The sequence below is a fragment of the Apodemus sylvaticus genome, chromosome 1 (genome assembly GCF_947179515.1).
Source record: "Apodemus sylvaticus chromosome 1, mApoSyl1.1, whole genome shotgun sequence".
NCBI lineage: Eukaryota > Metazoa > Chordata > Mammalia > Rodentia > Muridae > Apodemus > Apodemus sylvaticus.
The window spans coordinates 185222076-185245689 of NC_067472.1; the positions used below are offsets into that span (position 1 = coordinate 185222076).

The window sequence follows — 23614 nt, forward strand, 5'->3', positions numbered from 1 at the left end:
ACTATCCTTAAGTGCAGTCTCAGGGAATCAGCATCTTCTTCCAAGTCTCCATGGGCATCAGGCACTTATGTGCCTAATACATACACAGAAACAAAATATTTATACACACAAAATAAATTTATTTGTAAAGACAGACGTTCTAAATCTTCCTCAACTATATAGCAAGTTTGAGCCACCTTGGGTTTCAAAAAAAGAAATAGCAAGCAAGCAGCTGGGTATGGTGGGAGGCTCAGTCCCAGCGCTTGGGAGCTAGGAGGCAGGTGAGCGGCTCTTGTCAGAGTGTGAGGGCAGCCTGATCTACACAGCGAGTTCCAGGAAAGCTAGGGCTACATAGTGAGATCCTGTCTCAAAATAAAAGCAAGGTACCAACAGGCAGAGTGGCAGAACGGTGACAACGGGGAAGCCACAGTGACAGGCACTGCAGCGTGTTGGGGGGAGATGGCTTCACTAAGAGAACCGTGGCCATCTCCTTCAGCTCAGGTCCTGATGCTGTCTGGCCCAGTCCTTCACCAGCACCCACCGCCCCACGGGGTTGGCGTGAACTACAGACCTGTGACTCCCACTGAAAGACGGGAAGGAAGAAAACAGTCTGAACGTCACAAAATACATTAAACAGCAGTCATCTTTCCCCAGCACACTCCCCTTCCCAATGTCTGCTGTCCACCACCCATCAAAGAAAAAAGATGGCCAGGGTAGGGAGACGGAGGAGTCCCTCCAGCCCGGGCATGGAGAGCAGCTAACAGTCTTTACAGGTTCGCCGCCACCGTCGACGAGGGGGCCGCTGGGAGGCCAGAGGTGCAGGAGGGTCGGGCAGGATGCTGCGGACGGTCGGGCCTTGCCACAGGGACAGAAAACAGAAGAGAAATGAAAAGAGGGAAGAGAGGGGGGGAGACAGCACAGCAGGCGGGGAGGGGTAGAAAAGGGAGGGGAGGCGCAGGGTGGGCCGAAGGGAGGACCTCCAGGTGACACCTCTGTGGCAGGGCAGTCACAGCAGGAGGGCCTAAGGCAGCAGATGCTGCTCCCAGGGGTGGCTTTGGGAAGAGGTAGAAGAGGGGACTATGCCAAGGTGACAGTTACTCCACAGAGGACAGAGGGCAGGGAAGAAGGGAAAGTCCCAGAGCAAGCACGGTCAGGCCACAGACACATCAAAGACCAGCACAAATGCCTGTGTCCCCGAGCGCCCGGAACCAGCATACATGCCGGAGAGAGCCCAGCCTAGTGCCATCCAGAGCTCGAGGGAGGAAAGATGCGCCCTCAAGAAAAGCTGAAGGGATGAGGCAGGAGCCGGCCTGCCATTCCACACTGCACCCCACCCGTGTGTGGCTAGAGAGTCCTTCTGCCCAGTCTTTTGAACACGCTCACAGCGCCTGCGTGGTCCATCTGGGCACCAAGGCTCTCGCTGGGGCTGCTCCCCCGGGGCCCGACCAGAGTCCTCTTAATGGCGCACTTGACCTCAGCTGAGGACTTACTCTTGGTGCTTGTGACCTGGCTGTCCTGTGCCTCGGACACAACGGCAGCCTTGCCCAGTCTCTGAAGGATGCTGACTTTGGGCAGGGAATCCGGCTTCTTCTCCGGTCCGGGGCGAGAGGGAAGTGCCGGGCGCCGCAGCTTTGGAGTGGTAGCTGTTGTGGTCGCAGAGCTTGTGGCCTTGGCTTTGACAGTCAGTGCTGGCTGGGGACTGGCCTTGGTTGGGCCTCGTCCTAGCGTCTTCAGGACCCCAGCATACTGCAGGACAGAGCTACTGCTGCTGTCATTGTCACTGTCCCAAGCAAGGTCCTCCTCTATCTCGGGGGTGGCCCCTAAGCGGCTGAAAACTCCTGTGGGCTGGAGGCAGAGAAAAGACAGCGCTCACTCGTTTACTCCCCCAGCATGCGCCCTGCTCTGGGCTGGCCTCTAAGATGTCACACTTCAGTGACATCCTATGTAATGGTGACAGCACTACTGAAGGGGAACTGAGGCTAGGGCACCAAAAGGAACACCTGACTATGTCAAGGGACTCAGGAAGGTTCTGTAGGAAACATCACCGACCATGGGAGCCCTGACACTGAACAGCCGTGGTTCTATGAAGACAGAAGAAGAGTGCACTGCCCAGGGCAGGGGGCACTGGGAAGGCCCCAGGTCACTTCAGCTGCTCATTCTCTCCCACCTCAGACAGACCTCAGGCCTCATACAAAGCTGGAAAGTGCCCCTTCCTTGGCCATGTACTTAGCAGATACTTTACAAGCCTCAGACACTATTCTCCATCCTGTACCTCAGCCTCGGATGATATTCGGGAAACTATGATGATTGATCGGGTCAGCCCTGGCCGCGCCCTCCTGGAATCCTAGCACAGGAGGAGGCAGCGTCAGAGGAACTCCACTAATTCTGTAAGCTTGGCAGCAGTCCAGCTCTGTGGAGATTTCGTGGATTTTTTTGTCTTTTATGTTTGAGACAGGGGTTACTACACAGCATTGGCTGGTCTCAACCGAGTTCCTCCTGCCTCACCTCCAGGATGCTAGGGTGACAGGTGTGGGCCAACACTGCTAGCATGCAAAGGAGAGCAGCAGGCTGGAGGACAGAGGTCAGGAAAAATCGAATCAGAGACAATCCATGTCTTCTCAGAGATGCCAGGGATTGCCTCTGAGATCCAAACTCTGAGTCAGGCTCTCCAAAAGACAGCTGTGAAAGAAGCACTCACCGGGTCCCTGAGGCAGAAGTAACAGCCACACCCTTTGGGCGCTCACAAAGCTGGACCTCTAGTCTTCTGACCCTCAGAGTCACTATCACTATCTTGGCAAGATTTTGGGAGGTGAGCGGTAGGAAGCTAGGTGGCTCCACCCTGGTGAGCATGAGACTTTGTCTACCTTGATCAACACGCCTCTGCTGATATCCCACAGCCATCCTAAGAACTGGCACTATACAAATGCAGGAACTGAGGTACAAAAGGCTAAAATGGCAAGGTCACACAGCCAGTTAGAGTGAGCTCTGATGAGCTCTAACCACACACACCATGCCAGGGACCTGGAACATGCAATGCACGACTGGCGTGCAGACGGGAGGAACCCTGAGCTGGAGGGTCAAGACAGGAGTTGCTGTGGTGGAAGACCCTGAGACTACCTGACAGGGGGGTAGAAGATTACAGAGAGAAATCTAGCGGCCAAATAGACCGGGCGGGGCTTAAAGTCGGCTGAGGAAAGACAAGGGGCAAATAGGAAATCCACCAGAGCCAAAGAAAAACAGAGGTTCAAACCTCAGGGAAGATGGCGGGGGAAGATGGCGTGGCCGCCTGGGACGCAGAGAGACCCGGCACTTACCCGCAGGAGCCGCTCCACAAGCCACTCACCTTAGTCCCCGTGGTTGTGTCTGCTTTGGTCTCTGCACCAAGACGATCAAACACAGACGTTCTATGGAGACCTGGGAGGGAGGTAACATCATGAAGCAGCACCTGCCCTGGTCTAGTGGGATCACGTCTCGGCCAACCACAGAGCAGATGCCAAGGACAATGACGGCCAGTGACAACTGTCCCAGCAGAGGCAGACCGTGCTTGGCGCAAGTTTTGTAACTAGACTATCAGCTCTGATCTTCATACAAACACATGGTGAGCGTCAAATCTGGGAGAGACCAATGAGAGGCCTGGGTTCATGTCAACTTGACATAAGCTAAAGTCATCTAAGACCAGGGAACTTCAATCAAGAGAAAGCCTTCAGAATAGGGGTTATACGAAAGAAAGCCTGTAGGCATTTTCTTAATGATTTAATTTTTTTTTGATTTTTCAAGATATGCTTTCTCTGTGTAGCCTGGCTATAACGGAACTCACTGCGTAGAGCTCTAACTCAGAGATCCACCTGCCTCTGCCTCCCAGGTCCTGGGACTAAAGTTGTGTGCCACCACTGCCTGGCTCTTCATGTTTATTGTTTTAAAATCTATTTATTTATTTATTTATTTATTTATTTATTTATTTATTATATGTAAGTACGCTGTAGCTGTTTTCAGACACACCAGAAGAGGGCGTTAGATCTCATTACAAGTGGTTGTGAGCCACCATGTGGTTGCTGGGAATTGAACTCAGGACCTTCGGAAGAGCAGTCAGTGCTCTTAAGCGCTGAGCCATCTCTCCAGTCCCTGTTTTAAAATCTTAATGATCATTTTTCTAATGATTCTTAGTGATTGATGGACTAGGGACCATGAACACCAGGCTGGGGGTCCTGGGTTCTATAAGAGGACAGTCTGAGCAAGCCATGGGGAGCAAGTCAGTAAGCAGCATTCCTCCATGGCCTCTGCATCAGCTCCTGCCTCCAGGTTCCTGCCCTGTGTGAGTTCCTGTCCTGATGTTCCTCTAGTAATGAACAGGGATATGGAAGCGTAAACCAAATAAATAAACGCTTTCCTCCCCAACTTGCTTTTGATTATGGTGTTTCATCATAGCAATAGTAATCCTAACTAAAACAATGAAAACTGATCCCTAGAATTTACTGTGCCTCTGTTGATGCAGAAGGGAAGGTGCTTCTGCTTTGAGATTGGGTCTTCCATAGTCTCGGCTACCTGTGAACTCACTGCGTAACTGAGGCTAGATTACTTCCGGGCACTATCATAGTCAGCTTTTCAGCAGAGCTCTGAACCGCACTTGTTCCTCTCACACTTGCAACTGTGGACGTTTGGCAGGATGTGATGGATCGGGATGAGGCCTCTACTAAATAAAACATACACTTCAGCCAGGTGGAAGTTGCACAAACTGTTGATCCTAGGCCTTGGGAACCTGGTCTACAGAGAGAGGCTCAGGACTACACTGGGAAACCCTGCCTCAACCAAAGGAAAAAAATCTGCATCACCAATAAGCCGGGGGTGGTGGCACATACCTATAATCCCAGCACTCTGGGAGGCAGACGCAGGCGGATTTCTAAGTTCGAGGCCAGCCTGGTCCGAGGCCAGTGAGTTCCAGGACAGCCAGGGCTATACAGAGAAATCCTGTCTTAAAAAAACAAAAATAAACAAAACAAAACAAAAAAAACAAGGGGGGGGGGGCTGGAGAGATGGCTTGTCAGTTAAGAGCACTGATTGCTTTTCTAAGGGTCCTGAGTTCAAACCCCAGCAACCACATGGTGGCTCACAACCATCCGTAATGAGATATGACACCCTCTTCCGGAGTGTCTGAAGACAACTACAATGCACTCACAATAAATAAATAAATAAATCTATAAAATAAAAAAAAAGCCCCTAGCTCAGGCATGGTGGCACAAGCACTTTGGAGGTAGAGGCAGGCATGTCTCTGTAAGTTAGTGGCCAGCCTGGTCTACATAGTGAGCTCCAGGACAGCCTGCACCAGCGACCCTGCTGATCCAGGTGCAGCATACTCTGGTTGTAAGACATAGAGACAATCGAGCTGGAACTGACTAGAAAGACAGACTTCCTCCTAGGTGGCTTGTCTCACGGTCTTGAAAGGCACCGGCAGGCCCCTGGGGAGGCGCCATCAGTGGCATTGCCAGCAGTGAACCCCGAACACTAGACTATCAACCTGCCAGGCGAGATGTGCTCTCTGGGGGAACAGTGGCACGAAGGTTATGAGGCCAACCAACGGCTCTCTGCTTAGATTTGAGGCCTGCTCTGGTAAACCTGGTCAAAGGTCTGCAGCTTGGGAGGTCGTAGGCCCTGATAGAAAATTTAATACTGCCATTTTGCTAAACAGACATGGTATCAAACTATCTTCTAAATAATCATGTATAGGGAGATGAGGGCTCTGAAGAGCACTTACTGCTCTCACAGGTTCAGTCCGTAGCAGCCACATGGCAGCTCACAATCACTTGTGACTGCAGCTCCAGAAGAGCTGACAGCCTTTTCTGCCTCTGCGGGCTCTTACATGAATGGGGTACACATAAACTCACACATAAACACATAAATAAAAAATAACTTTAAATATATATAAATTATGTGTAATATATGTATATATAATATAAATACACACATACATGCAGTCCTGTTAGCAGCTCTCCCTGGAGCCCCCACCTCCTGGGCACCAAGCGAAGAGATTCCCACCTGCGCCCCACACAGCCTGTACCTTTTGCTGCCTGCTGCTGCTCCAGGATCTTCCGGGTCCGGGGCGTGGTCCCCTTGGGCATGTGGATGATGTACTTCCCCTCCATCTCGGCAGTAACCCGGCGCCGCTTGGTGGGAACAGCCAGGCTTTCCTCCTCCCTGTGGGCCAGAGCTGTAAGGAGACATGGCGTCAGCTCCCTTAGGGATGAATGTTCTGAGCTGGGGTGAGAGACACCTAGCTATGGTCAGGACAGTTCACCTGTTTCCGCCCTCAGTTCCAAACAAGGTCTCACTGTGTAGCCCAGGCTGGTCTTGGGCTTCTTCCTGCTTCAGCCCCTGGAGGGCGGGGCTATGAGCATGCACTACGCCACCCAGCGGCAGACCGGGTTTTCATGTCCTCTGCTGTGACTAGCTCTTTCATGTGCACAGCTGCCCCCATCACCAAACTGTGCCACCGAGGACATTAGTCATTTAGTGTCACTAAACCACAGATGTGCTTGGGATCTGAAAACAGTGCTGACTTCCCAGACTCTCCGAGGTATGCCACACCCTGCTTGAATGGCTAAAATGTGGCACCCATGGGGATGAGTGGACCCTCGAATCCCATTGGCTGCCTTAGAACTGTGGATGGCTGTACTGTTCGTTTTGTGCACTCACTTTTTAACGAGTAGTCAAGGCCATCCTACTGGTTTGGCATGGCGCAGTATTAAATTATACACTAAAATGTATGTCTTGGGGCTGGAGAGATGGTTCAGTAGTTACAGAGTACCTCCAGAGGATCTGGTTCAATGCCCAGCACCCACATGGCAGCATGACCACCTGTAAGTCCTGCTCCACGGGATCAGAGACCCTCTGTGGTCTCTGGTGGCACCAAGCAGTCACACGATGCACAGACACTCATGCAGATAAAACATCCACACCTTACACATAAAACATGTAAAATTTTTTATAAACTATGGCAAGGTAGCAGCAGCTTTTACTCACTGAGCCATGCAGCCAACCCTAAATGATACTTCTTAAGACAGGGTCTCACTATGTAGCCTGAGCTGGTCCGGAACTTGTAATTCTCCTGGTTCAGCCCCCACCCCCACCCCATTACTAGGTACCAGCATAATCTACCACACCTACTTTAAACTTCAACTAAAGACTCCCCGCAGAGTGCCAGAAGGTGGGCGTGCCAGTCTCTCATCTCGGCGGTCATTTCAGCTCTCTAGACTCTGCTTTAACTTCGTTTCTCTTTTCTGGTTTGCTATACCTCTAGCTAGCCTGGCTCTCTATATAAACTAGGTCAACCTAGAATTCCGAATGATCCCCCGGCCTCTGCTTTCTGAATGTTGGCCTTACAGTGTGTGCCACCCTGCCTAGCTTTTTACATTTAAGTACTTTTATGTTTATACATTTCTGTGGTAGGGCTTGAACTCAACGCATGCTAGGCAAGTACTCCAACCACTGACGGACAGTCTAGTCCCAGATCCAGCTTGCCTAGGCTCCCAAGTGCAGGCATCGTAGGTGTGAGCCACTGCGCACGCACACACACACACACACACACACACACACACACACACACACACACACACGGCAAAGATAAAGCAGAGGCAATGGCACCAGACAGCTTGTGACGGGGACTACTGGGCTACCAGAACCTGAAGTCCTCCCCTTAGCCCCTGCCTCAGTTTCCATAGGTGCCCTGAGAAACTAGAAACTGGGGATGGGTTCAACGGGAGGGCAGGAAAGCTGAGTCCCACCCAGCTCTAAGCCCGGGCAGAAGATCACCAGAGACTCAAGCAGAATCATGCTGCAGGCTGAAGACAACGGCGCAGAGCGGCCGGCGGACAGCAGGCACAAAGAAGTGATGAGGGCTGCCACGTGGCTCAGGGGGAGTTCTCGCCAGGCACGCGCATGCGGGGTTCAACAGCCATAGCACTACATAAACAGGGTGTGGTGGTCCACGCCTGTGACCTGATTATGCACAAGGCAGGCAGGAGGAGCAGGAGTTCACAGTCACCCTTGGCTACATAACAATCTCAAGGAGAAGTGGGGCAGACAGATCTCTAGTCCATCCAGGAGAACTTCTCACTGTCCTGAAAACCAAGATATCAGCACTGCCCTTCTAGAAACAGTACCACAGGGCTGGAGAAAGCCTCAGTGTTTAAGATCAGGTATTGCTATTGCAGAGGATCCAAGTTCAGCTCCCAGCACCCACATCAGCTCCCAATCTCCTGTAACTTCAGCTCAAGGGGACCTCACTATTCTGGTCTCCAGGGACACCTGAATACACATGCACACACCCATACATTTAGAAAATAAAACTAAAACTTGTAAGTCAAAAAAAAACAGAGAAAAAGCCCTCAGACTCGATCAAATTCAGAGGTCAATGACTTTCTGACGGGCTCGGAAGCACCTTGCCACATTTAGAAGCAACACATGCACACGCTCACACCCTCTGCTCACCCATAGTCCCCTGCAGCTCTGCCCAACACTTCCCAAGTGCCCTCACCGGCAGCCTTGGCACTCTTCGCTGCCATCTTGTTGGACACGGTGACGGAGATCTTGGAGGTGCTGTTGTCTGACCGCCGTGCGGGAGTGTGGGGTGGAGAGTCATGGTTCAGGCTGTTGGCGATCATTCGAGAAGCGGCTGTGGGAGGAAGGAAGGGAGTCCCTAGAGAGGGCTGGGAAATGGCAGTGAGGAGGATTCTGGAAGCATAGTCTACGAGTTCTCAACCCAACAGTGCCAGCCCAGGGTGCAGAAGGTAAGCAGGGACTGAAGGAAGGTGCTTTGTCCTCATGATGGGTATGCTCAGGATTCGGCAAGGCCGCCCCACCTCCCCAGGAACCAGCTTACCATGTCCGACTCCTCAGAGGGAACTCCTCTCCCTGACAGCCCAGACCACCAGGACCCACAATATGCTTTGTTCTACAGGCTTATGACTGCTTGACAGGATTTTTTTTTAAAAGACCTATCTCTTAAAAAAAAAAAACAAGACCTATCTCACTCTGGGCTGGGCTGGCCTGGAACTCACAACATATCCCAGGCTAGCTAACTCACAGCAATCCTCCTGCTTCTGTCTCTAAAGTGTTGGGATCATGTACATAAGCCTCCATGCACAGCTTTGGTTTCATTTTTCAAAGTTACTTGACATGGTAAGAGGCATTTAGGCCACGCACAGAACACACCTCTAATCCAGGTGCTCGGGAGGCAGAGGCAGACGGAACTCTGTAAATTCAGGGCTAGATTGGTCTACATGAGTTCTAGGCTAGTCATGGCTATATCAATATAGTGAGACCTTGTCTAGCAAAGAAGGGAGGAAGAGAACAGAAGGTAGGAAGGGAGGAAGGAGAGAAGAAAAAGGCACCCAGAAGGGCATTAAAATGTTATCAACAGGCACTTGAAAGACTGGCAAAGCTCATGTATGCTACCGGCAACCAGAGTTGTGGGTTCCCTAACAGGACACAGCGAGGGGGACAGGAGGAGGAGAGGACTCTGGGAAGAGCCATGCTCGCCTCTGCCTTTGGATGCTGGCTCTCAGCTATCACACACTGAATGCTATCCAGCAGAGCCTTAACTGATTCAGTGCTGAGGCTGGAATCAGGCCAAGCAGACACCCTGGAGCTCAGACACACCCAGCCTGCAAAGCTGATGACCACACCTTCTCGGTATGTCCTGGGCTCCTTAGAGAAATGAAGCCCCCTTCTTCCACACCTTTGGGTGTGCCCTGCCAGCACTGGCTCTAAGTTCAGCCTGTGACTTCACTTTGACCAATGGCGCACAAGCACAGACTCCAGAGGCCTAGTGCTAGGGCCTGTCCTCTATTGCTGTTTTTAGGAACCCTGTGACTCCCTGTCAGAACATGCCTACGGGAAGGCACAACGTCACCTCTATTATTCCAGCTGGCATCAAACCAGTAATCACATATGTAAATGAAGCCATCCTACAACCAAGATGTCACGGACCCACAGGGACCTGCTGAGCTAGATTAGAGCACAATGACCAGTTGATCCATCATACAACTGTGAGAAGTAAATGTCTCTGATTGTTTGTCTTTGTGCGCGTGTATGCATGTGCGTGCACGTGCATGTGCCTATCTATCTTCCCGTCTTGTTGTTTTGTAAAAACTCCCTCCAACACCTCCTGATTGGTTTAATAAAGAGTTGAAAGACCTATAGTGAAGCAGGAGAGAATAGGCGGGACTTCTGCATGGAGATAGGAACTCGGGGAGAGTCAGAGGTGGAGATTCATCAGTGAGACAGGGAGAGAGATTTGCCAGCTAGACAGAATGATACAGGCCAGGACTGAAGGACAGGTAACTAGAAGGCCATGTAGCAGAACTTAGATTAATATAAATGGGTTATTTGAAGTTATAAGAGCTAGTTGAAAACAAGTAAGCTAAGGTCTGATGCTCTCATAATTAGTAGAGTCTTCATGTCCTTATCATAGAGCTGGCAGACCTAGGAAGTCATGTTACAGAGGTCCGCCTGCCTCTGCTTCCTGAGTGCTGGGATTAAAGGTGTGCAGCTTCGGGCTGGAGAGACGGCTCAGTGGTAAGGAGCACTAACTGCTCTTCCAGAGGTTCTGAGTCCAATTCCCAGAAACCACATGGTGTCTCACAACCATCTGAAATAGGATCTGATGCCCTCTTCTGGATTGTCTGACAACAGGTACAGTGTACTTATATGTAATAAATAAATCAATCTTTAAAAAAGAGAAAAACTTGTTTGTCTGACAAGCTTTGTCCTGGAGCAAGTCTGTGCTGCTGGCTGTGAGCTCAGCAAATCACTCAACAGCACATGGTAAGTGTGACGTCCTTACAAAGGATCCATGGGGGCCACTGTGAGAGTGCAGTGGGGAAGGACATGAGGCTGGGTAAGGTCCTGATCTCTAGGACCCACGTGGTTTTTTTTTTTTTTTGGATTTGATTTTTTCGAGACAGGGTTTCTCTGTGTAGCCCTGGCTGTCCTGGAACTCACTCTGTAGACCAGGCTGGCCTCGAACTCAGAAATCTGCCTCCCTCTGCCTCCCAGAGTGCTGGGATTACAGGCGTGCGCCACCACTGCCCGGCAGGACCCATGTGGTTTAAGTAGAGAGCTGACTCCTTCACACCGTCATTTCAGCAACGCCCAGGCCATGGCACGAGTACTCCCCAGACATTCACATGTAGAATAAATAAATGTAAATAAAAATTTTCTAAAGTATGGTTAGTTTTTTGTCATCCTCACACAATCCAGGGGCATCAAGGAATTGGGGAGAATGCCTCCACCAGTGGGACTGGCCTGGAGACAAGTCTGTGGGGCCATTCTCTTGCTTGCTAACTGCGGCAGGAAAGCCCGAGCCCCCGCCCAACCCCCCCACCTCCCCCAGACAGCCTATTCCTGGCAGGTGGTTATCCAGGGAGGGCACCATACCTGGATAGGTGTGGTGGGACAATGCTTTTTTTTTAAATATTTATTTATTATTATATGTAAGTACACTGTAGCTGTCTTCAGACACACCAGAAGAGGGTATCAGATCTCATGAAGGATGGTTGTGAGCCACCATGTGGTTGCTGGGATTTGAACTCAGGACCTCTGGAAGAGCAGACGGTGCTCTTAACCACTGAGCCATCTCTCTAGCAAGACAATGATTATTAATCCCAGCACTCAGAAGGCAGAGTTCAAAACTCACCATGGCTACATAGTGAGACCCTATCTCAAGAAGGAAAAACGGAAAAGAGAAGGTAGCAGAAGGCTGGGGAGAAAGCCAAAGAGCAGCACTCCTCCATGGCCTCTGCCTCAGGGCCTGTTCAGGCTGTATAAACTCTTTCCTCCCCAACTTGCTTTTCAAGATGCTTTATCACTGCAGTAGAAAGCAAAGGCAGTGGTGGTGCATGCCCTTTAATCACAGCACTCGGGAGAGGCAGGCAGATCTCTGAGTTTGAGGCCAGCCGAGTCTAGAGACTGAATTCCAGAACAGCCAGGGCTACACAGACAAACCCTGTCTCAAAAAAAAAAACAAAAAAAAACAAAACCAACCAACCAAACAAACAAAAACCCAATCCCCCCAAAAAAACCCAAACCCAACCCAACCCAAACCAAACCAAAAACCAAAAACCAAAAACCAAGCCAAACCCTAGGACAGAGACAATGGGCAGAGGTGTAGCTGCATGGCACGGCAGAGCGGAGGGCCAGCTGCAGGCCGCTGCGTGAGCTCTGGGCTCCATCACCAAAAGAAATAAATCACGTGTGGTGATCCCAGCAACGACATGCTAAGGCAGGAGGACAGTGACTTCAAGGCCAGCCTGAGCTATGTACGTATAAACCTTTGTCTTTAAAAGAAAGAAAAGGAAAGCAAAGGCTGGGATGGCTCAGTGATTAAGAGCACTGACTGCTCTTCCAGAGGTCCTGAGTTCAAATCCCAGCAACCACATGGTGGCTCACAGCCATCCATAATAAGTGTATTCATATACATAAAATAAATAAATCTTTAAAAAGGGAGGGAGGGAGGGAGGGAGGGAGGGAGAGAGAGAGAGAGAGAGAGAGAGAGAGAGAGAGAGAGAGAGAGAAGCCAGCAAGATGACTTAGTGGGTAAAGGCACTTATAGCCAAGCTGAATGACCCTAGTTTGATCCCCCCCCCCCCATGTCCTGAGCTTGAGCACCCAGATCTAGATGGTGGAAAGAGAGAACCAAGCCCCACAAGATGTCCTCTACCTTCCTCAGACATTTTGTCTTATGAACTCAGATACACACACACACACACACACACACACACACTGAAACTGTGAAACACCATTCCTATTATAAGTGCGGAACAGCCACTCTTTACTAGCGTATTCTGTCCATACAGAGGCCTCCATGGCTTTGCTTCCAGCCCTGCAGACTACAAGATGGGCCGGCCAGATGTATTCCTTTCAGCGACAGTATACAAGGACTAAACAGATGCAACTCACCACTAGAAGCGCCCCGGCGAAGCTCGCCCTGGAGGGGGGTGGGGCTGCAGGGCACTGACTCAGTGGCCGCTCTGCACATGTCCTGCAAACAAGAGGTGGAGGGGTGAGCACGGAACAGGAGGCCTAGAGGGCTGAGCTGTGAGGGGTGTGCGCAAGATCGCGCAGATGCTTGCAGAGGCCGCAGGCGCGGGATCCCTGCAGCTGCAGTTACAGGCAGTTGTGAGCTTCCCAGCACTGGTGCTGGGGACTGAACATGGGTCCTCTGGAGAGCAACAAGCACTTAATGTCTGAGCCATCGCTCAACTCGGTACTACTTGGCTCTGGGCTACAAGGAGGCACCCTAGGCTGGCTAGATAGCTCAGCAGGTAAAGACTCCTGATGCCCACTTAAAGACCTGCGCTAAACCTTGGGACTCAGGTGGTTGAAAGAGAAAACCTACTCTCAAAGTTGCCTTCTGATTTCCATATATATATAAAACCACACATCCACCATAAACACATCTATTCAATATATATTTTAGTTCTCAATCTAAAAAAACAATGTTCTGTTCATCAACTCTGCAGCTGAGCTGAGCCTCTAACTAGAACATCCTTTCTGCAGGGTCCTGCATGAGGAACAGCTCAAGGCATGTCCCTAGACGTTACTGTTGAGTTCGGGGCATCTGGAGCCATATTGGAAAGCTGGGGTTTTATTAAGAGGCCCCACCTCAGTGTAAGGTGGGAGTGACTAAGGATCACTCCCAATACCAACTGTGGCCTACACACACACACACACACACACACACACACACACGAACATGTACACACACACATGTGAGCATGCACCTTGCATCTGTGTGTATACCATACATGTGTGAAGAATGGGAAACGAAACACAAAATTAAAGTTTGCCTCATTGCATAGGGAAGACAGAGAAAACAAGGCTCAGAGAAGTGAGACAAACTGCCCGCCCAATGTCACACCTTCCCTAGCTGCCGGGCCTCCTACCGGCCTCCTGTCAGCCCCTCCATCCCCAGGAAGTCAGGGGCACAGAAGGGCACCTACCTGGCGGTGCACCACCTTGGCGTGCTTGAGGATGGCAATGATGTCACCCACGACAGTCACGCCGAGCTCATTCATGATTTCTTTATTAAGATCTAGCAGCATGCTCTTCTGGATCCTGCGGGGGATGGTGGTGAGGGGGGATGGTGGTGAGGGGGGATGGTGGTGAGGGGGGATGGTGGTGAGGGGATGGTGGTGAGGGGGGATGGTGGTGAGGGGGGATGGTGGTGAGGGGGGATGGTGGTGAGGGGGGATGGTGGTGAGGGGGGATGGTGGTGAGGGGGGATGGTGGTGAGGGGGGATGGTGGTGAGGGGGGATGGTGGTGAGGGGGGATGGTGGAGGGGATGGTGGTGAGGGGGGATGGTGGGAGGATGGTGGTGAGGGGGGATGGTGGTGAGGGGGGATGGTGGTGAGGGGGGATGGTGGAGGGGATGGTGGTGAGGGGGGATGGTGGGAGGATGGTGGTGAGGGGGGATGGTGGTGAGGGGGGATGGTGGTGAGGGGGGATGGTGGTGAGGGGGGATGGTGGTGAGGGGGGATGGTGGTGAGGGGGGATGGTGGTGAGGCCCCATGCAGCCAGCCCCCACCTCCCCAGCCTGTCAGCCTCCTCACCGATTATCCACAAACATCACAGCGTAGTTAACAGCAGGTCCTGGGGGAATGCCGGCTTCCTTGAAGAACTGGATCCACTCGGAAGTGGCTGGGGTTAGACAAGACAGTCATTCATAGCAAACCGCAGCAGCAGTGGCTCCCACAAATTAAAAGCCAGTGCATGCCAGCCCTGCACTGTGAGCTCTCAACTCTCAGTAGAGTAAGACTTCCTGACCATGTCAGTCTGCAGGCACTGAGCCCTGACTGGGGCCCAGGAGGTTGGGCAACATGCCAGGATACAATGCTACCAAGTTCCCAGTCCTCTGATCTTCTTCTCTTATGTCTTATCCCACATACCTGGCCTGACAGCTCCCAGCGCCTGGCAGTGGGAGCCCAGGTCCCGGAGCCAGCCCACAGGCCTTAGCAGGGAGCAGCACACACTCTATCACAAAGCTTAGGCAGGTTCAACCCTGCCTCTGCCATTTCCTGCCTTCAGGACTTTGGGAAGTCAATGCTCTGTGCCTCAGTTTCCTTATCTGCACATCGTAATAGTACCACATCACCACCAAGCACAGTCTGGGCACTCGGCACCAGCAGATCCTAGCACCTGGGATGCCTTAAGACCCCAGGGCAGAAATAAGAAATCTGCCCCACCTGGCTGATGTTTCCACACTAAAACACTGAGTCCTCAGGTCACTGGCACACAGAACTCAGACAGCCTTTAATGGATTTTTTTAAAGACAAGGTCTAGTGGAGCTTAGGCTGGCCTCAAACTCACTATGTACCTGAAGATGATCTTGAATCCTCTTCCTAATTTTGGAATTGGGAATTACAGGGATGTGCAGTCACCGTGCTCAGCTTATGCAGTGGTGGGGACGGAAACTTGTGCCATTCGAGGCAAACGCTGCTAACCAAGCTCCCAGCTGCTGCCCTTGAATCTTTGTTTCTTTACTTCTTCCTTCCTTCCTTCCTTCCTTCCTTCCTTCCTTCCTTCCTTCCTTTCTTTTTTAAAGAAAGGTCTCTTGGGGGCTCACAACCATCTTTAATGGGAATCTGATGCCCTCTTCTGGTGTGTCTGAAGACAGCTACAGTGTACTCATATAAATAAAATGAATGAATGAATGAATGAATGAAGGTCTCATCTGTCATGCTAGTACACACCTTGGAAGACAGAGGCAGGTGGATCCCTGTGAGTTTGAGGTCAACCTGATCTACATATCAAGTCTGAAGATAGCCAGGACTACACAGAGAAACCCTGAATAAAAAAAAAAAGACAGGGTCTCATGTATCCTGTTGGGATTTGAACTCACCAGGTTTAAGAATGACCCTGAACTCCTGATCCTCCTGCCTTACTGTGCTGAATCTCAACAGTGCACTACCTACAAAGACCCTACAGAGGCTGTGCTCAGGGAGTTGCGGAATCTCTGTACAGGTGCACACCATCTTGTCATGTACTATTGAGAAAAGGCAGGGGCTAAAGAGATGGCTCAGCAGTTCAGAGCACCTCGACTGCTCTTCCAAAGGTCCTGAGTTCAAATCCCTACAACCACATGGTGGTTCACACCCATCCGTAGCAAGATCTGACGCCCTCTTCTAGAGTGTCTGAAGACAGCTACAGTGTACCTACATATAATAATAAATCTAAAAAAAAAGTTTAGGAAAAAAAAAAAAACTGGGGAGTGGTGGCGCACGCCTTTAATCCCAGCACTTGGGAGGCAGAGGCAGGTAGATTTCTGAGTTCCAGGCCAGCCTGGTCTACAGAGTGAGTTCCAGGACAGCCAGGACTGTACAGAGAAACCCTGTCTTGAAAAACAAAAACAAAAACAAAAATAAAAAAAATTAAAAAAAAAGAGAAAGAGAAAAGGAAGGCAAATGTGTGACCAATTAAGCTGTCATAAACCAGTGCCTGGCCATTAAGAAATACTTGGGCCAGCTGGGCGGTGGTGTTGCACGCCTGTAATCCCAGCACTCTGGGAGGCAGAGGCAGGCGGATTTCTTGAGTTCGAGGCCAGCCTGGTCTACAGAGTGAGTTCCAGGATAGTCAGGGCTATACAGAGAAACCCTGTCTCAAAAAAACCAAATCCAAAAAGCCAAAAAAAAAAAAAAAAGAAAGAAAGAAAAGAAGAGAGGAGAGGAGAGGAGAGGAGAGGAGAGGAGAGGAGAGAAAAGAAAAGAAAAGAAAAGAAAAGAAAAGAAAAGAAAAATACTTGGGCCTCAGGTGGGTGCCAGTCTTCAATCCCAGCACTCAGGAGGCTGAGGTGTGGGTTTGAGGCCAGGGTGAGATACACAGTGATCAATGTGGAGAACTTTGTTTACTTTTGGAGACAATTACAGAGACATTGTCTCCAAAAGTAAACACAGAAGTAGTAGTCCCTACTCAGAAATGTTGCATAGTATAACAATGTATCTTAAAATCAGGTGGCCGCGGTTACTGCGCCTTACACCAGGAGAAATCAAGGGCATATACTGTGATGTGTTTCCCCAAACCAAGAAATACCCAGCACCCCCTTTTGTCTGTCGGTTTGCAGTCCTGAGGGTGGAGCATGCCTTCTGAGGATCAGTTACTCTACCCCAGCTCTGAGCCACCTTCTCAGACCCTCCGTAAACTATACACTGACTGAACCATACCCCAAGTCCCTCTCGGGTGAGTCCTAGGCAATGTTCTACCATTTAGCTACAGAGATCTCAAGCCCTAAGCAATCCCTTGACAATGACCTCCATAAACACGAGAAATACTACCCGGCATTAAACAGACACTAGTTATGCTTAGCCCCATTCTCAAACCTCATGCTACATAAGGGCAGTTCATACAACATGGTGATATCCTGCGTGGTTTGTTTATGTAAATTCAAAGCCCAGCCAGTCCTGCTAGGCTGTTTTTTAGTTCCTCTTAATTGCGTGCAAATATATTTTATGGATTTTCCTACACATGAAATAAATCTCAACATTTTCTTAAGCCACCTTTGTAATTTCTGTGCTTTGACAATCCCAAAAGACAGCTTACCAAGAACTGGGGACCCGGGTGAGGCTGCATACGCCTCCACCCAGCACACAGGAGTTAAGACAGGAATGCTGAAAGCAAGCCAGGTGGTGGTGGCACACACCTGTAATCTCAGCACTTGGGAGGCAGAGGCAGGCGGATTTCTGAGTTAGAGGCCAACCTGGTCTACAGAGTGAGTTCCAGGACAGCTAGGGCTACACAGAGAAATCCTGTCTTGAAAAGGTTTCGACACACACACACACACAAAGAATGCTGAAAGCAGGGGTTGGGGATTTAGCTCAGTGGTAGAGCGCTTGCCTAGCAAGCGCAAGGCCCTGGGTTCGGTCCTCAGCTCTATTAAAACTAAATTAATTAATTAATTAATTAAAAAAAAGAATGCTGAAAGCAGCCTGGGTAACAAGCTACATCTCTCTCCACCTCAAAAACAAAAGGAGCAAGGAAGACAACCAGGCGGATGTGAGGCAGGGAGGTAGAGAGTTCAAGGGCGTTCTTGGCTCTAAGGAATCTCAGGTTATCCTGGGTTAGTACGTGGCTGTATCTCAGGACAGAAGAACAGAGGAATCATCTCGAACTGTCACCTGATGAGCACAGCTAGCATCTGCGAGGACCAAGCCTAGGATTCTACATATGGTAATCTCCACGACCCAGGCTGAAGGGTTATCATCTCCATCTCACAGCCAGAGAACCGAGGCTGGGGCTGGGAGGCTGGGACCGGAGAAATGGCTCAGTGGGTAAGAGCATTAGCTGCTCTTCTAGAGGACCAGGGTTCAATTCTCAGTACCTATATGGTAGCTCAAAACTGTCTCTAACTCCAGTTCTAGAGGATCTGGCACCCTCACACAGACATACATACAGGCAAAACACCAATGCACATAAAAATAAATTTTTAAAAAAGAAAAACTGAGACTCTAGTAGGCCAGGCAGCGTATGCACCCACGGACTTTACTAAGTTCTCCAGGCCATACTCCTAATTCAGGAGGCCCATCTCGGGAAGAGAATACACAGGCTTGCACAGGCTCCCGCCCTGCCCCCACCTCAGTAGAGCCCAGCTGTTCCTGCCTGTTACCAACGCTCCCCCTCTATCTCTCTAGATCCAAACCAACCCACAGGCAGAGGGACCCTGTAGGGACACCAGACTCACCCATAGTCACTGAGACCATTGTCTCCCTGGCCTTGATCCTGCTTCCTGGAGCCTGGAAGAGAGAAGAGAGAGGGTCCATCAGTCGCCCCAGGGAGCCTCAGGCTCCGGGGCTGCCGGCCTGCCTGGCAGAGGAACATTCCTGAACTAGAGGGTCAGGACCCAAGAATAGCCTGAAGCAGCAGCTGGCAGGCCGTGGTGAGCCTGGGACAGGGCTGCCATCCGGGCTATCGCTCTGCCTGGGAAGGCACTCAGGGATGGTGTCCTACTTAGGGTCTCCACTGCCGTAATAAAACGCCATGACCAGAAGCAACTTCTGGACAAAAGGGTTTATTTTATCCTGGAGGGAAGTCAGGGCAGGAACTCAAGGCAGGAGCCTGGAGACTGGAGCTGATGCAGAGGCCATGGAGGGGTGCTGCTGACTGGCTAAGTCATCCTGCTTCCTTATAACAGCATGACCACCTGCCCAGGGGTAGCACCGACCAGTGGGCGGCCCTCCCACATCAAACACCAATGAAGAAAATGGAGGCATGTTCTTAATTGAGAGTCCCTCTTCCCAGATGACCCCGGCTTGTGGCAAGTTGTAGCTGTTCTTTGCTACTTTGTGGGTTCTTCTTCCCACTCTATTTCCCCAGTTGCACCCCCTAACACTAGATAAAAGAATAACAAGGATAGAGGGGAGAAAGAGATCCCCAAATCTAATTTCTTTCCTTTTGTTTCTTCTTTGACCAAAGCTACTAACAAACTCTAACCAACCTCACTAAACAACCAATAACACTGACCTCACCTCTCAGGACCCTCAAATTTATGTACCCTCTGAAAAGTTCCCAGAATTCCAAACGTCATACAATTGCAGAAACTATCTGCTGCTGGCAAAACCATGCCTCTGCTAAGCATGAGGCAAATCATAGTCAGCTACTCCAGATCGTCCGAAGCAGCCCCAAGCTGTCCGAAGCACAGTCTTATAATATTTCTGTGTTTTTTAAAGAAACCAAAATTCCATAATTCTCAAAAATGTTACTGCAGCAAGGACAACCTGGGAACGGGGCTGGGGGCTCATCTTCAAAAGGCTGATCTGCAAAGACTTCAGTGTAGAAACCTTGGGGAGAGAAAATGCGTGTGGGGCTCTTCAGAGAGTATTCCAGGAAAGGAGGCACTGAGTCTAGTGTCCTAAGCCAGAAACCCCTCTGGTGTGTCTAAGACACAGACTGGGAGGGGATGGGTGAGAGAGACACGGTTCCAGACCCCAACAGGCTCCAAAGAAAGGGAAAACCAATTTTCACTTAAATGAGTAAATATTTAAAAGGCGTTGAAGAACTGTGGAGGTCAGCCCAAGCTACACAATACGTTCAAGGCTAGCCTGGGCTATACAGAATGACCCAGTCTCCAGCCAGTAGGTAGGGCTAGAGGTGTAATTCAGTTGGTAGAGCCCTCACCTAGCATACACAAAGCTCTGAGTTCAATCCCTGGCACCATACACACCAGGTACACATACCTACAGCCCCAGCACCGGGGAGGCAGAGGCAGGAGGATCAGAAAGAAGTTCAAGGCTATCCTTAGCTAGACAGCAAGTTCTGGATCTAACACCAACAACAGTACACTATCGAGCTCTGAGACAGTCAGGACATGGCACATAGCAAACACCAAGTAGCCACCAGGGCAAAGACGCCTTGCAACAGCCTCACCGGGAAGACTATTATTAGTCCACTCTCATCCATCACAAAGTCATGCATGACTCACTCAGCAAGGGACAGTCACTTGTCCAGTGTCACAGGTAGCAACTGACCTTTCTGAGATTCAAAAGCAAGTTCTCTGTGATTCTGAAGCCCATGGAGCAGGTCCGGGGTGTTTACTCTGAGTCAGGAAGTGAGCACACGCACGTCTCAGTGGCTTTGCATGATGAGTCTGGAAGGAAAAATGAGCAAAAGGAGGGAATAAAGTCAGAAGTGAGCGGAGAACGGAGCCGCGGAGAAAACACTCAGCAAGGAGGGCAGAGCCGGGTCTTGAACTTGGGCTAGCCCAGTGTGTGATGCATGGGGGTGGAGGCACTGCTGTGAGGCAGGCATAACCAGTCTACCCTTGGAAGGCCTCAGTTAATCCTAAGCCAGAAGTCCCTAGGGCCATGAAGTCACCACTGCTAAACTCGGGGAAATCTCAGCTCCCTAACGCCATTTTGTTTGTTTGGTTTGGTCCCATGGTGAAGCTAGGTCTCCTCAATTAGCCAAGCTGGCCATGAATTCAGTTTTCCTGTCTCCCCCTCCCAGGTGTCAAGCTTCTTCTCGATACTATTTTAAAAATCCATTTCCGGGGGCCGGAGACATGACTCAGCGGTTGAGAGCATTTTTAGCCTTTGTAGAGGTCCCAGCGTAGTTCCCAGCATTCATAGAGCAAAGCACAGCTGGGACACCTGTAACTCCAGTCCCAGGGGATGCAACAGCTGGGCTCCAGGTGCAGGTCGGTAAACCATGCAGGTCGGTAAACCATGCACAGGCTGGCAAATACACACACACACACAAACACACACACACACACACACACACCTAAAAATAAAGGGATCATCTTAAAAGTTCATGTACCCAATTGGGGAGATGGCTCAGTCAGTACTGTGCATGAAGATCTGAGTTCAAATCCCCACCACCCACTTTTTATAAAGCCAAGCACCGTAAAGTAAAGTAAAGTAAAGACTGGAGGATCCCTGGAGCTCAGTGGCCAGCCTGTGTGCCCAAACGGGTAAGCTCCAGGCTCAGCGAGAGACCCTGACTTAAAATACAAGGGAAAGAATACTTAAGCAAGACATCCAACTTCAGCACCACAGGCATGTACAACATGCGCACCTGCACGAGTATACACACAAACACAGATGAATATTTGTAAAAGTCCATCTCTTGCACTGACTTTCTGAATAATGGAAATTGACAGCTCTCAAAACTCAATTCTAGAAATACCATTTATAGAACCCACACGCTATGTATGTCCTTAGAGGTCCTGAATCCTAAGCACCATGCTTAAAGGCGTAGAATACCAGCATTTAGGTGGCTGGCGTAAGAGTACTTCAAGACAGCCAAGGCTAAATCCTAACGTCCTGTCTCAGAAAAGCCAAAGAGGTGGAAAAGTGGGAGGAAAGGGGAGAGGGGAACTTAGACCCAAGCCCAGGTTTCTCCACTTCCTAACCTGACCTCGGTCGGTCAGGCAAGCAGCTCTTCTTTCTGGGACTCGCCCTCTTGGACCCATTAAGCCAAAGCTGCTCGCCCGAGCAGCGGGCACCTGCAGTGTCAGCCCTTGGGAAGCCGAGGCTTCCAGGCCAGTTGTGCTCCACGGACAGACCCTACCTCAAAAGCCAAGGGCCGGGAAGGTGCTCAGTGGTGGAGCACTTGCCTAGTGTGCTCCTGGCCTGGGTTCCATTGCAGTACTGTACAGTGAATGATAAGATTCCCGATGGAAAGGTGCCTGCCTTCAAGTCAGACAACATGAGTTCTGTCCCCTGCACCTGCGTCCCACACGGAGAGAGAAGTGACTCCCGATCTCCACACAAATGCATGGACAGGTACAACAATGGGGAAAGAATTTAAAAGCAAGTAGCTTAACGTTTCTTTGGGGAGGGGGAGGGAGGGCAGAGATGGCTAAGTAGGGAAAAGCCACCAGGCAAAGCTGTCCTCTGACTTTACAGTGTAAGAAAACATGTCATTTAAAAAAAATTTTTTAAACTATTAGAGGGATTGAAAAGCAAACTCAAAGTTCCTACAACTACGTCTGCCAGGTATTCATTAAGTTAAATCTGAACTAAACCAGTGACAAGGTGGGACAGTTTCAGACCTAATCTCAGTTGCATGCAGATGTGAGGTGAACTATTTAGCCAGCCTGGCATAAGGCACCTGCCTTTAATCCCAGCACTGGGTGGAGGGCCAGAGGCAGGCAGACATCTGTGAGTTCAAAGCCAACCGGGTCTATGTAGTGAGTTCCAGGACAGAAAGAGCTACATACAGAGACCTTGCCTCAAAAATAAATAAATAAATAAGTAGACCCAATTTTCAAGTATCTTTCATTTACTGTCCACAAATAAATTGTTCCATTTCTATTGGATTTCAAGTTAAAGTTTCTATCTCCTGGCAAGCAATGGAAGTTTCCCAATAGGAGAACAATGTAAAATGCCCCCTTTTAAATTGAAGAACATGCATCAGTTATTATTTTAAGTTGCTACTTCAGGACTCAGGAAAGAGGCAAACAATGTTCCCGATTGTTTACTTTCTTGCTTTCTTTGGGCTTCCCTCCTCTATTCTGTTAGAACTCCCAGCTACAACCCCAACCCACCGCGCTGTTGGTATGTCAACGACATCCATCACAATCCACACGACGAACATATGAGCCTGAGATTATCGGGTTTTACTAAGCAGAGAAAACTTGGGCTGAGAAAGGTAATGACACTGGCCCAATCCCTGCACAGGGAAGCTGGGATTAGAACCCAAACCCCGCGGGCCTGCAAGCCCGGCCAGCTCCCGCGCGGGTACCCATCATCAGTGCTAACAAGGATGGAGGAGCGCTGAGAGCAGCACGGTGTGCTCCATCTGCACAGCCCATTACCGGGTACCACGGTCAGCTTCGCCCCCACCCCCCCTTGTACAGAAGAGGAAACTGAGGCTCAGAAAGAGAAATCGCTTATCTGGCCGGACAGTGTGATCTGCACGGCCCTCCAGACCCCCGGCCACCCCGTACCTCCATCCCTAACCTCCATCCCTGTCCCGCACCTCACCTGGCCCTCCGGGCCCGCACCCCCACGAGGCGCCCGCCCGCCCGCCCTCCGGGTCGCGCCAACTGTCAGACACTCCTCCCTCCGCCTGGGCCGCCCGCCCCGGAAGTCCTGCCCTTGATACCGGAAGCCAGACTGGACCTCCCATCAGCTGCTCTAGCCCTCCTAG

General features: G+C 50.5%; 1 protein-coding gene across 6 annotated transcripts; it reads right to left on the minus strand.

The window, feature by feature from the left end:
• Positions 1–98: 98 nt before the first annotated feature.
• Positions 99–23590, minus strand: C1H19orf47 (chromosome 1 C19orf47 homolog). 6 transcript variants are annotated; one of them, XM_052168198.1, is made up of 11 exons: positions 23570–23590; positions 20488–20606; positions 18705–18756; positions 14584–14671; positions 13974–14088; positions 12931–13012; positions 8507–8644; positions 6032–6181; positions 3323–3393; positions 1470–1824; positions 99–562 (listed from the first exon to the last, which is right to left on the minus strand). In XM_052168198.1, exons 2-11 carry the CDS (start codon positions 20530–20532, stop codon positions 543–545), a joined length of 1116 nt encoding a protein of 371 aa, XP_052024158.1. In that variant the 5' UTR covers positions 20533–20606; positions 23570–23590; the 3' UTR covers positions 99–542. The 6 variants fall into 6 exon arrangements, with proteins under 6 accessions (XP_052024158.1, XP_052024149.1, XP_052024130.1 ...); XM_052168189.1 differs by having other exon boundaries at positions 99–834; XM_052168170.1 differs by lacking the exon at positions 99–562 and having other exon boundaries at positions 743–1824.
• Positions 23591–23614: the final 24 nt, after the last annotated feature.